The sequence below is a fragment of the Mobula birostris genome, chromosome 8, assembly GCF_030028105.1.
Source record: "Mobula birostris isolate sMobBir1 chromosome 8, sMobBir1.hap1, whole genome shotgun sequence".
Lineage (NCBI taxonomy): Eukaryota > Metazoa > Chordata > Chondrichthyes > Myliobatiformes > Myliobatidae > Mobula > Mobula birostris.
The window spans coordinates 126,210,047-126,226,197 of record NC_092377.1 but is presented as its reverse complement, the minus strand read 5'-3'; the positions used below and the strand labels follow the sequence as shown (position 1 = coordinate 126,226,197).

Genomic DNA, 16,151 nt, shown 5'->3' with positions numbered 1-16,151 from the left:
TCTCTATCACCCTGTCCCGGAGAGGGCATAGGTCCTGGTGAGACTGTGTTCAGTGATGGGGGAGGGGAGGTTTTCGAGCAGGGGGTGGTGGGATGGGAGGGGGTGAGTCTCGGAGGGCTGAGTTGTGATTGGCTGCACTCTCCCCAAAGGGTCCCAAGTGACGGAGAGGAACTGGACGCTGGATGTCTCCGCAGCCGTCGATGGGCAGAAGGGCCTGTGCATGCGACTGCCCTGTAACTACACCCTCCCTGAGGGTCTCCAGCCGAACCTGACCTCAGCTGTCTGGTCCCGGAATCATCCGTATCCTGCAGGGACTGTTGTCTACCACCCAGATCCGAGGAACATCTCTTTGGAATACCGGACCCGTGCCCGGCTCTGGGGGAACCTCAGCCGGTTTGACTGCTCCCTCTTCATCACTGGCCTCCGGGGTGAGGATGGGGGAAGGTTCTACATCCAGATTCGACACCCCGAGATCAACCAGACCCTCAACGCCTCACTCTTGCTCAATGTATCTGGTAGGGTCACCCTCATTTAGGGAGAAGGGCCAATGGTGACCTCCCCATTCTTACTGCCGCCCTCTCTTCCTCCCCTCCTTTCTCCTTCTTCCTCTCTCCCTCACTACCCCTCCCCTCTCTCCTTTTTCTACTCCCCTCCTCCCTCTACCCATTCTCAACCCCACTTAACACCCTCTCTATCCCTCGATCCCTCCCCTCACAGGGGAGAGGAGAGAGACAGTGGGGTGGGGAGAGATGGGAGGTAGGGAGAGATGGAGTGGAAAGAGGGGTTACAGGGAGAGTGAGGGGGAAGAGAGGGGGGAAGAGAGAGGGGGAGAGGAAGGGGGAGAGAGAGGGGAGGGGGAGAGAGGGGGAGGGGGGAGAGGGAGAGAGGGGGAGGGGGAGAGAGAGAAGGGGGAGAGGGGGGAGAGGTGGGGAGAGGGGGAGAGGGAGGAGGAGAGAGGGGGAGGGGGAGAGAGAGAGGGAGAGAGGGGGAGGGGGAGAGAGGGGGAGAGAGGGGGAAGGGGAGAGGGAGAGAGGGGGAGGGGGAGAGAGGAGGGAGGGGAGAGAGAGGTGGAGAGGGAGGAGAGGGGGGAAAGGCAGGGAGAGGTGGGGAGAGTAGGAGGGAGGGAGGGAGAGAGGGAGAGAGGAGAGAGGGGGATGGGGCAAAGACGAGGAGAGAGAGGACAAGGGGACAGGGGGAGCAGGGAATAGAGAGATGGGGAGAGAGGCAAAGGGAGAGGGGGAGAGAGACGGAAAGAGAGAGGGGTGGAGAGACAAGAGGAGGTGGGATTAGAGAGGAAAATTATAGTGCCTATCAAAAGTAATCACCCCCTTGGAAGTTTTCATGTTTTATTGTTTTACAACATTGAATCATTGTGGATTTAATTTGGCTTTTTTGACAGTGATCAATAGAAAAAGACTGCTTTGTGTCAAAGTGAAAATGGATCTCTACAAAGTGATCTAAATTAATTGCAAATATAAAACACAAAATAATTGATTACATAAGTATTTGCCCCATTTATTATGACACACCAAATCGTCACTTGTGCTTGATTTTGGAAGTCACGTAATTAGCTAAATTGACATCTGCTATTGGAGCCCTGTGTACAGTCAAGGTGTTTCAATTGATTGTTGTAAAACTGCACCTGTATCTGGAAGGTCCAACTGCTGGTGAGTCAGTATCCTGGCAAAAAACTGCACCCTGAAGACAAAAGAACACTCCAAGCAATTCCATGAAAAGGTTATTAAAATGTACCAGTCAGGAGATGGATACAAGAACATTTTCAAGTCACTGACTATCCCTTGGAGTACAGTTAAGTCAATCATCAAGAAATGGAAAGAATATGTCACAGCTGTAAACCTGCCTGGAGCAGGCCATCCGCAAAAACTGAGGGACCATGCAGGAAGAGGGCTAATGAGGGAAGCCACCAAGAGACCTATGACAACTCTGGAGGAGTTACAGGCTTCAGTGGCTGAGATGGGAGAGACAACTGTTGCCTGGGTGCTTCACCAATTGCAGCTTTATGTGACAGTGGCAAAGAGAAACCCACTGTTGAAAATAATTCACATTAAGATCTTGGCTAGAATTTGCCCAAAAGCATTTGGGAGACTCTGGAATCAGCTGGAAGAAGGTTCTGTGGTCTGATGAAACCAAAATTGAGCTTTTAGCCCATCAGACTAAACAGTATGTTTGGCCAAAAACACACATAATTAAAAACACACCATCCCTATTGTGAAACTTGGTGGTGGCTGCATCATGCTGTGGGGATGCTTCACTGCTGCAGGCCCTGGAAGGCTTGTGAAAGTAGAAGGTAAAATGAATGCAGCAAAATAGAGGGAAAAGATTTGTTTTCCAGCAAGACAATGACCCCAAGCATAAAGCCAAAACTACACACAAGAATGGATTAAAAACAATAAGGTTAACGTTCTGGAGTGGCCAAGTCAGAGTATAGACCTCAATCCAATGGAGAATTTGTGCTGGACTTGAAAAGGACTGTTCACTCACAATCCTTATGCAGTCTGACAGAGCTTGAGCAGTTCTACTTAAAGAAGAATGGAGAAAAATTAGTGTCCAGGTGTACAAATCTGACAGAGACCTATCCACACAGACTCAAGGCTGTAATTGCTGCCAAAGGTGCATCTACTAAATACTGATTTGAAGGCGGTGAATACTTATGCAATCAGTTATTCTGTGTTTTATATTTGTAATTAATTTATATGACTTTGTAGAGATCTGTCTTCACTTTGACAGGAAAGAGTCTTTCTCTGTTGATTGGCTTCAGTAAAGCCAAATTAACTCCACTGTGATTCAATGTTGTAAAACAGTCAGAGTCCAAGACTGATGCCTCTGTCAGTCAGAGCTGATCATGGATGTTGTGTCCTAGCCGTCTAGATACGCACGCCAGGGCAGTGCGATACAGAGAGTGAGCTGTTGCCCATGTAGCAAGCTCCCCCTCTCCACATATCTGATGAACCCAAAGGAACGGCAGAGACCGATACAGTTTGATGCCAGCAGTGTCGCCCGAGTTGCTGGTCAGCATTGAACTCTAATGTGGGACTGCCTTAGGGACTCCAACTGCGGATTTTTCCCTCGGGGTTTACAGCCGGAGCTTTCCCCATGAGTGGGTGTAGCTGCAAGGCAGCAGAAGTTTGAGGTCAGTTTACCTTCTCCTCGATGAGCTGCCAACCACGGCTGCTGCGTCCCATCTGCCCGAAGCGACTGGTTTGAAGGTTCCAGTAACCCACATTTGCCCCTTCTCCTGTCAGTATAAATGGTTCCGCCTGGCTTTGCAGCTAAGCCACATGTAAAGGCCAGGAGCTGGACTTGTAAACAATAAAACATGAAAACCTCCGGGGTGAGGGGTGAATACTTTTGGGAGGCACTGTATATATTAACTGCCCTGATCATATGTCTGTCCATGCAGATCTCCAGGTGAAGCCCAACATCTCCTCGGCAGCTGAGCTCATTGAAGGCACACGTGCGACCCTGATGTGCCATGTCCGCCTCCCCTGTGGGGGAGAGGGACCTCAGCTCACATGGTCCGGCCTTGCTCACCTCAGCAGCAACACCACTATCCACAATGGGACCCAGAATGCCACTCTGTTTACCACCCTCTTCTTCCTGCCCTCCGCCTCAGACCATGGCAAGGAGATCACCTGTTATGCACACTATCCGCTGAATAGCACCCAGACAAACCAGATCTACCAGCTCGACGTGAGATGTATGTGGCTCAAACTCCAAATATTCCCCTCCCTGTCTCTGTGACCCCCCTCAGGCCCCTAAACCTCTCCTTGTCTCTGTGACCCCCCTCCAGCCCCTACACCCTTCCTTGTCTCTGTGACCCCTCCAGGCCCCTACACCCCTCCCTGTCTCTGTGATCCCCTCCAGCCCCTACACCCTTCCTTGTCTCTGTGACCCCCTCCAGCCCCTACACCCTTCCCTGTCTCTGTGACCCCTTCCAGCCCCTACACCCTTCCCTGTCTCTGTGACCCCTTCCAGCCCCTAGACCCTTCCCTGTCTCTGTGACCCCCTCCAGCCCTAGACCATTCCCTGTCTCTGTGATCCCCTCCAGCCCCTACACCCCTCCCTGTCTCTGTGACCCCCTCCCCATCTTTCACCTCTCCACATCTTTGTGACCATGTCTCCCCCACCTCATCTCTGTGATCCCTTCTGTTCCATGGAGCTCTCCCCATCTCCGTTCCCAGAGTAAACCAGACTCCTGTCTCGGCAGATGCTCCGCGGATTGAGGATATCTCCCTGGAGACGCTGAACGAGGGCGGGCACATGGAGGTGACGTGTAATGTGACCAGTAACCCGGAGTCACGGGTATGGTGGAGCCGAGACGATGAGACAGGCCCCAGACTGTTGGTGAATGGCACCACCCTGGGGATCCACAACATCAGCAGGTCACACCAGGGTCTCTACACTTGCCACGCCAATAACAGTTATGGAGAAGCAACCATGGTGATGAATCTCACTGTCCTTTGTAAGTCCCCATGGGTGGGGTGGGGTGGGGTGGGGGGTGAGGAGGGAGTGGCATGGTGTGGGAGGGGCAGGCAGGAGGGAGTACCGTGTGAGGAGCTGGAGAGGCAGACAAGATGAGGAGGGGGCTGAGGAGGGAGCTCTGTGGGAGGGGTGGTGAGGAGGGAGTGCTGTGGGAGGGGTGGTGAGGAGTGCTTGTGGGAGGGGCGGTGAGGAGGGAGTGCTGTGGGAGGGGCAGTGAGGAGGGAGTGCTGTGGGAGGGGGTGGTGAGGGGGGAGTGCTGTGGGAGGGGGTGGTGAGGAGGGAGCTCTGTGGGAGGGGTGGTGAGGGGGGAGTGCTGTGGGAGGAGTGGTGAGGAGGGAGTGCTGTGGGTCGGGAAGAAAGGGGTAGTGCTGTGGGTGGGGGAGCACTGTGTGTGGGGAAGAGAGGGGAGAGAAATGTAGGAGGAATGATGAGGAGGGAGCACTCTGGGTGGGGGTGAGGAGGGAACGCTGTGGGTGGGGGTGTGGAGGGAATGCTGTGGGTGGGGTGGTGAGGGAACACTGTGGGAGGGGGTGAGGAGGGAGACTGTGGGAGGGGGTGAGGAGGGAACACTGTGGGTGGGGGTGTGGAGGGAACGCTGTGGGTGGGGTGATGAGGGAACACTGTGGGAGGGGTTGAGGAGGGAACGTGTGGGAGGAGGGAGCGAGTGGACAGGAGTGAACAGTGTGGAAGGGGGTGAGGAGGGAACACTGTGGGAGGGTGGTGAGGGAATGCTGTGGGAGGGGGTGAGGAGGGAGACTGTGGGAGGGGGTGAGGAGGGAACACTGTGGGAGGGGGTGGTGAGGGAACGTGTGGGAGGAGGGAGCGAGTGGACGGGAGTGAAGAGGGAGAGTGTGGGAGCTCAGGTGAGGAGGGATCACTGTGGGTTGTGCAGAGGGGAAGCACTGTGGGTAGGGTGAGGCGGGAGTGCTGTGGGTGGGGTGGTGAGGGAGGTATGGGAAGCAGGGATCTTGCTGTCTCAATCTCAAATGTACTCCTTCCCTATTCCATCCATTCTGACTGTTGGTGGGAGTGTGCTGCTGCGACAGAGTGGGATCCTGGGAGTTTAACTGCCTCTCTTGCCCCCTCTCCCCCGCCAGTCCCCCCAAGGATCCTCGAGATGAACACGACAGAAGTGGTGAGTGAAGGGACCAACCTGACCCTGGTCTGCTTGGTAGAGGCACAGCCGGAGCCCAACATCACCTGGACCCGTGGGTCTGACATGGGCCGCATTCGCTCGAAACAACCGAAACTCACCATTCCCGGTGTGTCAGAGACGGATTCCGACAGCTACACCTGCTGGGCCGAGAACAGGCTGGGATCGACCAGCCTCACTGTCCTCGTCACCGTGGGATGTGAGTGGGTGATCTGTTCGTGACTGTGCTCATCCACCTTCACCCCTCCCTGAGTCTGTGACCCCTCTGACCCCTACACCCCTCCCTGTCTCTGTGACCCCCTCTGACCTCTACACCCCTCCCTGTCTCTGTGACACCCTCTGACCCCTACACCCCTCCCTGTCTCTGTGACCCCCTCTGACCCCTACACCTCTCCCTGTCTCTGTGACCCCTCTGACCCCTCCACCCCTCCCTGTCTCTGCGACCCCCTCTGACCCCTACACCCCTCCCTGTCTCTGTGTCCCCTCACTCCCTTACACCCCTCCCTGTCCCTGTGATTCCCTCTGGCTCCTGCACCCCTCTAGGAGTAAGGAGCGCAAGAAAGTGAGGAAGAAGGGAGAACGGAGGGGTGAAAGGGGAGAAAAGGGAGGATGAAGAGGGAAAGTGAAGGAGGGAGAGAGCGGGGGACGGAGGGGAGTGAGTGAAGAAGGTGGGAATAAACCACGGGAATACCAAGTCTTCTCCTTGAGACTTTGTCGTTTAACGCCAGTTCACAGACCAACATGAGGTGCATTACTGCCACTTACTGGGTTGGAGTGTGGAGCAAAGAGACAGGAAGTATACCCACTTACTTCCTATTCCTATCATGCATATTAATTCAGTACAAGGAATTTTTCAAAGCAACACACATAAAATGCTGGTGGAGCTCAACAGGTCAGGCAGCATCTATGGAAATGAATAAACAGCTGACGTTTCGTGTCGGGATCCTTCATCAGGTCTGGAAAGGAAAGGGGAAGATGCCAGAATTAAAAGGCGCGGGTGGGGAAGGTGATAGGTGAAGGCAGGTGGGTGGGAAAGGTAAAGGGTTGGAGAGAAAGGAATCTGTAAAGAATGCCTATTAAATTCCTCCTAATCCTATTGAATAAAGGAATAATTCAACCCAACATGCCCACTAAATGTGTAAGTAAAACGTCTTCCCTCCTTTCATCCCATCTCCCAGTCGAGTTACAGCATCCTCTGAATTTTTATAGATGTCGTCCTTTTTTCTCTTTATCCAAACTTTGTTGCCGTAATGATCTAATAGACTTTTAAATTAAGCTTTCACCTTACATTATGCAAACGCACCTGCGCATTAATATCCTTCAAGTGATTGCTTGTCTGGAATGTCCGCCACCTCATATCCTTCAACCCCAACAGGAATGTCGATTATCTCATCATGAATGGCCCCAGACACTCGGGAAGGGGGTGAGAGGGGAGAAGATTTCTCTGGAATGCCCCCCCCCCCCTTGGGATGAGGGGTTCCGGTCTCTGAATAAAGAGGGGGCTCCGAAAATCAGAATTTTTCTCGGAGCGGGACCGGGTTAGGGAGACTGTATCGAGGTGCTCAAAAACGTGAGGCTGGGACGGGGCAGAGGGCAGAGGGAAGGTTAGGAGACGGGAGGGGATGAGAGTGGAGGGAGAGCGGGAGGGGGTGAGAGTGGAGGGAAATCGGGAGGGGGTGAGAGTGGAGGGAGATCGGGAGAGGGTGAGGGTGGAGGGAGATCGGGAGGGGGAGGAGTAGAGATGAGTGGCCGGTGGACTGTTTCCTCACAGAGAGTTCAAAGTTTAAAGTACATTTATCACCAAAGTTATACAACTTTGAGATTCGTCTCCTTACATGCAGCCACAAAAATAAACCCGAAAGAACCCATTACAGAAAAGAATCACAACCAATACGCCAAGAGAATAAAACACAAACCGTGCAAGCAATAAAAGCAAGCAACTGCATTCAGAATGAAAGGGAGTCGATAAGTTACGAAGCCCCGGGCAGCCAGAGCAAGACCCGCTGGCTCAGCACAGCAGAGCAAAACCGAGCTCACAGACACGGAGCCCGGAGCAGCCACAGAGTGGAGTAAACGTCACGAAGCAGCTGCCAGCGAGCAGAGCCGGATCAGCCCTGGTCTCCGGTCCCGACACCCAGCTTTTCCAATCTATCCAGCCGGACGTTTAAATTGTCCAGCCAGCGAGTTGTTCCTTGTGCTTGGACCCTGTTGTTCCCTGTTGCCCTGTTACGCTCTGGGCCTGGAGGCAATATAATTTGATCAACACCCACAACATGCTGGAAGAACTCAGCAGGTCGGGCAGCATCCGTGGAAACGATGGACTGAGTCCTGACGAAGGGTTCCGGCTTGAAACGTTGACTGATCGTTTCCTCGGATGCTGCCCGACCTGCTGAGTTCCTCCAGCGTGTTGTGAGTGTTGCTTTGACCCCAGCATCTGCAGAGTATTTTGTGTTTAATATAATTTGATACCTGCAGTGGGGAGAGATCCCACAGAGGATTCCCAGAAGGGACGCAGACAGGAAGAAATAAGAGATGGCGACTGGTGATGTTCTTGGGTCAGTAGGTGCTCGTTGGGCCGAATGGCTTGACTGAGCTAAGGGTGTCTCTCTCTCTCTCTTTCTCCCTGTCCCTCGCTCTCTGACTCTATTCTCCCTCCCTCTCTGCCCATCTCTCCACGGCTCACGTGCAGTTTCTCCCTGTGCTCCAGACGCGCCGAGGAACCTGACCATCCAGGCGTCGGTGAACGGGACGGCAGTGTCGCGGGTGAAGATGGAGGAGTTTGAGTCCCTGACGCTGCGGTGCTGGGTGGAGAGCGTCCCGGCCGCGGGGCTGAGCTGGCAAGTGAACGGGGAGGAGAGGAACCGGAGCGAGGGAGAGAGCGAGCTGTGGCTGCGAGTGGACAGCGTGACCTACAGGGAGGACGGCACACATCGCTGTACGGCCAGAAACGTCCTGGGGCAGGCACAGGTGGATGTACAAGTCAGCGTACAGTGTGAGTAACGAGAACAGAACCCCACTTTTACCCGACTCCAGACTAACTGAATTCTTCCCTCCTACACAGTACTCCCTCTATTGATTTTACATCCATGCCCCTGTTTTCAGAGACTCTTAAATGTTTATTAGACAATAAGACCATAAGATATAGGAGCAGAAGTAGGCCATTCAGCTCATCGAGTCTGCTCGGCCGTTCAGTCAAGGGCAGATCCAATTCTTCCAGTCATCCTCACTCTCCTGCCTTCACTTCATACACTTTGATGCCCTGGCTAATCAAGAACCTATCTATCTCTGTCTTAAATACACCCAGTGACTTGGCCTCCACAGCTGTTCATGGCAACAAATTCCACAGATTTACCACCCTCTGTCTACAGTAACTTCTCCGCATCTCATTTCTAAAAGGACGCCCTTCAATCTCGAAATCGTGCCCTCTTGTCCTAGAATCCCCTACCATGGGAAATAACTTTGTTGTATCTAATCTGTGCAGGCCTTTTAACATTTGGAATGTTTCTATGAGATTCCCCCCCCCTCATTCTCCAAACTCCAGGGAATACAGCCCAAGAGCTGCTGGACGTTCCTCATATGGTAACCTTTTCATTCCTGGAATCATTCTCATTTCTGCCTCTACTGCGAAAAATTCTGGGAGCATTTTCCAGACGCCCAACACTCTTTGCAGATCTCTGACATCCACCCCCGCCCCCCCCCCATGCTTTCATGCTTTCCTTCAATCACGTGAATGTCTTTTGGTATAGGCTTTTGCTGGGAAAATGTCTCTGGTTGCCCACTCTATCTAAGAATCTTATCATAGGCCTCTCTCATATCACCTCCCATCCTCCTTCACTCCAAAGAGTAAAGCTTGAGCTCGGTCAGCCTATCCTCATGAGTGCTCTCTAATCCATTCAGCATCCTGGTAAGTCTCCTCTGCTCCCTCTCATTCACAAGTTTTTATTCATGCAAGTCTGTCTCTGATGTGACGTGCCTGTGTTTGTACTGCATGTTTTACATTGCACTTGTGCATCAGACAAGAAGATCCACTAATCCCTTCCACCATCCTGTTGGGCCACATACCTTCACTCTCTGCACATCGGTGAGTCTGAAGAACACCTCTGTCGGATCTGCCTCCCCTGGTACCTATCACTCTCTGTGGAAAGGAAAGAACTTGCCCTGCACATCGCCTCTCTCACCTTAAATGCATGCAGTGAAGTATTAGACATTTCAACCCTAGGGAGAAAGATACCAGCTGTTTACTCTCTCTCTGTGCTTCTCATAACTACTTCATACTTTCATACTTTATACTTTATTGTCGCCAAACAATTGGTACTAGAACGTACAATCATCACAGCGATATTTGATTCTGCTCTTCACACTCCCTGGATTACAAATATTAAATATTAAAAATAGTCAAAATTAGTAAATATTAAATATTTAAATTATAAATCATAAATAGAAAATAGAAAAAATTATAAACTTCTATCAGGTCTCCCACAGTGTCCACCTGCTCCAGAGAAAACAATTCAAATTTGCCCAACCTCGATTTATACCCTCTAATCCAGAAGGATTAATCTCCTTTGAATGGCAATTCTAATCTTGTTTCGACCTTCCCCCTCTCGCCTTAAGTGGATGCCCTCTAGTACTTGGCATTTTGACCTGAGGAGAAAGATTCTCAGTTTCTACCCTGCCTGTGCCTCTCGTAATAATAATCAGTGAAAACGACCCGGGTTTGTCCAGCCTCTCCTTATCCTGTCCAGAAAGGCCTGGACCCGAACGTTGATTGTCCATTTCTGTCTCCAGCTGCTGCCTGACCAACTAGGTTCCTCCAGCATTCTGAGTGTTGTCCTCCTAGTTTACTTAATTATTTAAGCCCAAACTCCTACTGGGGCACAGGCCATCCACAGCAGCTCAGCAGAGCCAGTCTTCCAGGTGTAGCCCATCTTCTTGGTGTTGGCTTCAGGGTCGTGTCACCAGGTGTATTTTTGGCCAGCCTCTCTTCTGCTTTCCCTGGGTATTCCACGTTAGCTTTTGCCTGGTGATGTTGATACTTGACCTATGCAGTCCGTGTCCTATCCATCCCCATCCCCATCTTCTTTTTTAACATTCCATGTCCCAGAGGTGGTGGTCCTGGATGATAGAAGGTTGATTGCCCCCGTGGCTTCCACAATCTTGTGGCTTTCACCACACAACTTCATATGTCTTCTAGTCATAGACAATAGACAATAGGTGAAGGAATAGGCCATATGGCCCTTCGAGCCAGCACCGCCATTCACTGTGATCATGGCTGATCATCCACAATCAGTACCCTTTTCCTGCCTTCTCCCCATATCCTTTGACTCCGCTATCTTTAAGAACTCTATCTAACTCCTTCTTGAAAGAATCCAGAGAATTGGCCTCCCCTGCCTTCTGAGTCCTTCCTCTCACAGGTTTGAGGTATTTGGATCTTCTGGAGTTTCTGTGGCTCTGGGATCTCCTCTTTGGGGCCATCCGTGGTGGATTTGTCCTTGTGGAACATGCTCTGTGATCCAGGAGGCAGTTTGGCCACACACACACACACACACACACACACACACACTGCCCTTCAGCCCATCGAGTTCATACAGACCTTCTAAGCTTGTCACTTTTGCCCGCATTTGGCCCATACCCCTCTGAACCTTTCCTATCCCTGTACTTGCCCAACCATCTTTCAAATGTTATTAGCGTACCTGCCTCAACCACTTCATCTGGCAGCTCGTTCCATATAAGGACCACCCTCTGAGTGAAAAGGTTGCCCCTCAGGTCCCTTATAAAATTTCTCCCCTCTTACCTTAAACCTGTGCCCCACCAAGTTCCTGATCCCCTAACCCTGGGAAAAGAATTGTGCATCCACCCTATCTATGACCCTCATAATGTTATACAGCTCAGTAAGATCACCTGCCAGTCTCCTACATTGCATTGGAGAAGGTCCCAACCTGTTCAAACTCTCCACATAATGAACCCCCCGATCTCTGCTGTGCCATCTCTGGTTTAATGTTCAAAGTTCAGGTTTATTATTAAAGTAAGTATATGTCACCATATACTAACCTCAGATTCATTTTCTTGAAGGCATTCACAGTCGAACAAAGAAACCCAGTAGATCCAGTGAAAAATAACACCCAAACAAGCTTAGCGGCGCCGTTCTTTGGAGAGGATGCAGAACGTGTTCACAGAAGTGGATTTATGACTGAATAGTGACCACAGCGTGACCACATGCTCATGTATATCTCTCCGTGAATGCATTCTGCACCGTCCCCAAAACCCCCACATCCTTCCTGTGACAGAGCAATCAGAACTACATCGATACTCCGGATGCAGCCCAGCTGCAGCTTTATAAAGCTGCAGCGTCTCTCCCCGACTGTTGAACCCTGTACCTCGAGTAATAAAGGCAAGCAAGCAGGCCGCATGGGAGACCTGATGGAGAATTTCAAAATTATGAGGGACAAGACAGTGCTCACCTCTAGCTGAGGCTTTTTAAGGCACTGGTCAGATTTGAGTATTGTGAGCAGTTTTGGACCCCTTATCAAAGAAAGGATGTGCTGGCATTGGAGAGGATCCAGAGGAGGTTCAGGAATGAAAGGGTTAAAGAGAGTTTGATGGCTCTGGCCCTGTACTCTCTGGAGTTTAGAAGAATAGGGTGGTGGTGCAAATCTCAATGAAACCTATTGAAGACCCTAGATAGAGTGGGTGTGGAAAGGATGTTTCCAATAGAGGTAAGGCCCAGGCCCAGTGGGCACTTCCTCGGAACACGAGTACATCCCTTTAGAACAGAGACGAGGAAGAAATTCTTCACCAGAAGGGTGGTGAATTAGTAGAATCCATTGATGCAAATGGCTTAGCGGCCAGGTCTGTTATTGGGGTTTATTTAAATTGGAGGTTGGTAGATTTTCGATTCGTCAAGGTGTCAAAGGTTACAGGGACAACAGGAGAATGATGCTGAGAGGGTAAATAAATCAGCCATGCTGGAATGGTAGAGTAGACTCGATAGGCCGAATGGCCTAATTCTTCTCCTGTGGTCTTATGGTCAACAGTCAGAATCTTTTCCCCAGGGTTGAAATTTCTAAACCAGAGAGCATACTTTTAAGCTTAGATGAAATGAAGGGGGCGGGGTTGGTAAGAAATTTTTTGATGCAGAGACTGATTGGTACCTGAACTAGGTTGCCAGCGTAGCAGTGGAAGCTGGCAGTTGGGTGAAATTTAAGAGGATTTTAAATGGATATATGGAGAATATGGGGGAATACACAGGCGGTGGGTGTTTAGTGCAAATTGGCATCAAAACCGTTGTGGGCCAAATGCCCTAGCCAGTGCTGTGCTATGTTTTATGTACTATTCTGATGGCCTCTTTACCACCCTCTCAACCAGTGTGTCTGCCTTCAGGGAGATGTGGTCTTGAATCCCCAAGGTCCCTCTGAACTGTGCCCCTCACTTTCTCTGTTCCAGATGCTCCCCGGGCTGTGGAGGTGAGGGTGATTGGCGACGGACCAGTTCGGGAGGGGGACAACGTGGGTCTGACCTGCTGGTGCACGGCTAACCCACCTGTCACCAATACCAGTTGGTACAGGATGGTCCCCGGGGCGGGGCCGGAGCACATCGATACGGGCAGGACCCTACACCTTGGTCGGGTGGCTCGGGGCAATGAAAGTGCCTATTTCTGCACCGTCACTAACTCTCGGGGTTCCAGAAACTCCAGTGTCTACCCACTCACTGTCCAATGTAAGTACCTCCTCACCCCCTCCTTATCATCAGCTCTCTAGAAACAGTGCAATCACCTGTTTCCCTGCAAGAGTGCAAAACCACAGACACAACCACGTGGCCGACCAACACAACAACAGAGCTTGGAAGTCTGTGAAGAAAACACCTTGCTGGTCAGGCAGCGTCTGTGGAGAGGGGAACAGTTAATGTTTTAAATCCTTTGTAAAAACTTGGAAAGGGAGAAAGCGTGTCAGTTCTCAGGAGCAGGGAAGGTTGGAGGGTGGTGGGATGGAAGGACGGTGGTTGGGATGGGAAGAGGAGGGTAATATCTGTCACAAACATGAGAAAGTCGCAGATGCTGGACATCCAAACAACACACACAAAATGCTGGAGGCTGTCGTGGGGCAAGATCAAATGTGGGGAGGGGGCAGTCAGAGGCATATTTGGACACTCTCTATGGGAACTGCTGCTAATAGAAGGGGTGGGACAAGTTCTGTGGTTCTGGCTATGCTAACATAGATAATGGGACTGAGCTGACATCATAAGTGGTGGGCTCCAGGACCGAGAGCATGGACATCTGGATATTGGGTCCTGCAGACTGCATCCAGCCCAAGGGGATGGGAGGGGCTCTGTCTCGACCATGTGTTGGGCCTCAGTGTTGGGGGACATTGTGCTGGCACAGGTAGAGGCAGGGAAATTGTTTCCACTGGTAAGTGAGACAAGAACTTGGGAACAGAGTCTCAGGATTTCAAAGTTCAAAAAGTTCTAAGTAAATTTTATTGTCGGAGTACAGCCCTGAGATTCACTTCCCTGCGGGCATACTCAGCAAATCTATAGAATAGTAACTACAACAGGATCAATGAAAGATCAATCAGAGTGCAGAAGGCAACAAAATGTGCAAATGCAAATATAAATAAATAGCAATAAATAATGAGAACACGAAATTACAAGATAAGGAGTCCTTCAAGTGAGATCATTGGTTGTGGGAACGTCTCAATGGATAGGCAAGTGAGTGTTGTTATCCCCTTTGTTCAAGGGAACCAATTTAGGATGGAGATGAAGGGGAACTGCTTTTCCCAGAGAGTTGTGAATCTGTGGAATTCTCTGCCCGGGGAGCAGTAGAGGTGACCTCATTAAACTTATGTAGCCCCCTGGTAAGCCTCAGGCTCGCTCAGCTCGCTTTCGTCTAGGGGGAGCAGCCCTCGGCCCCGCCAAACTGGGTAATCAAGTTTGTGCGGATGCTGTGTGATGTACCCCACCCCGCCCAAATAACAGACAATACACCTTATGCGATTAAATGATTACACTCGATAGATCTTACTGGAACTATGTAATTAATAGAGATAAAATATAAAAGGAAAGTAAAAGGCGCCAAACATATCAAAGTGAACCACTTTGTGCACAACAGTTGGAGCTCAAATAATGGAGTTTTCTTTCCACCATTCGATCCCCTCCGACCTCCTCAACCCACCGCCTGGGACCAACCACAGTGGTCGAACATAACAAACAAGCCATTTTGTTAGCCTTCGCAGTAACATAAAAGAAGAAACCCCTTACACATATTTAAGACACTTATATATTTAGATGGATTTTGCACAGTAGAGCGATTAAGAGCTCTGGGGAAAAGGCAGGTAGGTGGAGTTTTGTGCACAGCCTGATCAGGCATAATTTTATGGAACAGAAGAACCGGAGCAATTAGCCAGATATCAACTTCTGTGATTGTTTCTTATTGAATTGGATGATCTTTATTGTCATTATACATAGGTACAATGAAACTCTGTTTGGCTTCCTCTCAGGCAATTAAATAAGGTGGTAGATAAAAACAAGACAGCAATAGAAAAACAGTATTAAATAGATAAGTAGCAGAAAATAAGCTGCAGCAGCACCAGAATATCACAGTAATGCACAAAGTGCTGTTAGTGCAGGTATTTGAGTCCTTGTGTGTGCATGTGTGTGCTCACAGATTCAGTCATTGTTCTGTGGGGGTAGTGTGATGGAGGCCTCAGCTCTGGGATAGAAGCTGATCCTCAGTCTATTTGTTCTGGCTTTTAGTGTCCTGAACCTTTTGCTGGACGGCAGCGGGTCAAAGAGGGAGTAACCGGGGTGTGTGGTGTCTCTGGTTATGCTGATTGCTTTCCTCCTGAGTCTGCTGGAATAGACGGGAACAGGGAGGGGGAGGGGGGAGAGGGGGAGAACGGGAAGCTTAGGGTCACTCTATTGAGGAGTTCTGGTCGAGTGGTGTCGCAACAACAACCTGGCAGTTAACATCAGCAAGACCAAGGGAATGACTTTGGACCCCAGGAAGGGCAGGTTGGAAGAACAAGCTGCAGTCCTCACTGAGGGATGAGCAGTAAAACAGTTGAATAGCTTCAAATCCCTACCAGTCACCATCTGAGAGGGTCTCTCCTGGGCCGAACACACCATAAAGCAGGCAGCACCTATACATCATTAGGAGTTTGAGGAGATTTGGTATGTCACCAAGGACTGCAGCAAACCTTTACAGATGTGTGGTGGACCAATTGCATCTCCATCTGGTATGGAGGCTCTCATGCACAGGATCGCAAGAGGCTGCAGATGGTTGTAAACTCCATCTCCTCCATGGAGAACATCCACAAGAAGGTGACACTAATCATTAAGGACCCTTACCAACTGCAGCATGCCTTCTTCTCATCAGCATCACTGGGGGTGGAGGAGGTTAGGGAGACTGTAGGTGCACTTGATGATTCAGGAACAGATTCTTCCCCTTCCCCATCAGATTTCCGAATGATCCACGAACCCATGAAGACAATCTTACTATCTGTTT

At 50.6% G+C, this 16,151-nt stretch overlaps 1 protein-coding gene across 2 annotated transcripts in view; it reads left to right on the top strand.

Moving 5' to 3' along the window:
- Positions 1–16,151, top strand: part of LOC140201669 (myelin-associated glycoprotein-like) — a 46,522-nt gene that overhangs the window by 26,848 nt on the left and 3,523 nt on the right. For both annotated transcript variants that reach the window (XM_072266146.1, XM_072266145.1), the window contains 6 exons: positions 150–515; positions 3,422–3,718; positions 4,229–4,483; positions 5,601–5,855; positions 8,364–8,648; positions 13,097–13,369. In XM_072266146.1, the coding sequence (XP_072122247.1) occupies positions 150–515; positions 3,422–3,718; positions 4,229–4,483; positions 5,601–5,855; positions 8,364–8,648; positions 13,097–13,369 (1,731 nt within the window). The remainder of the gene's footprint in view (positions 1–149; positions 516–3,421; positions 3,719–4,228; positions 4,484–5,600; positions 5,856–8,363; positions 8,649–13,096; positions 13,370–16,151) is intronic.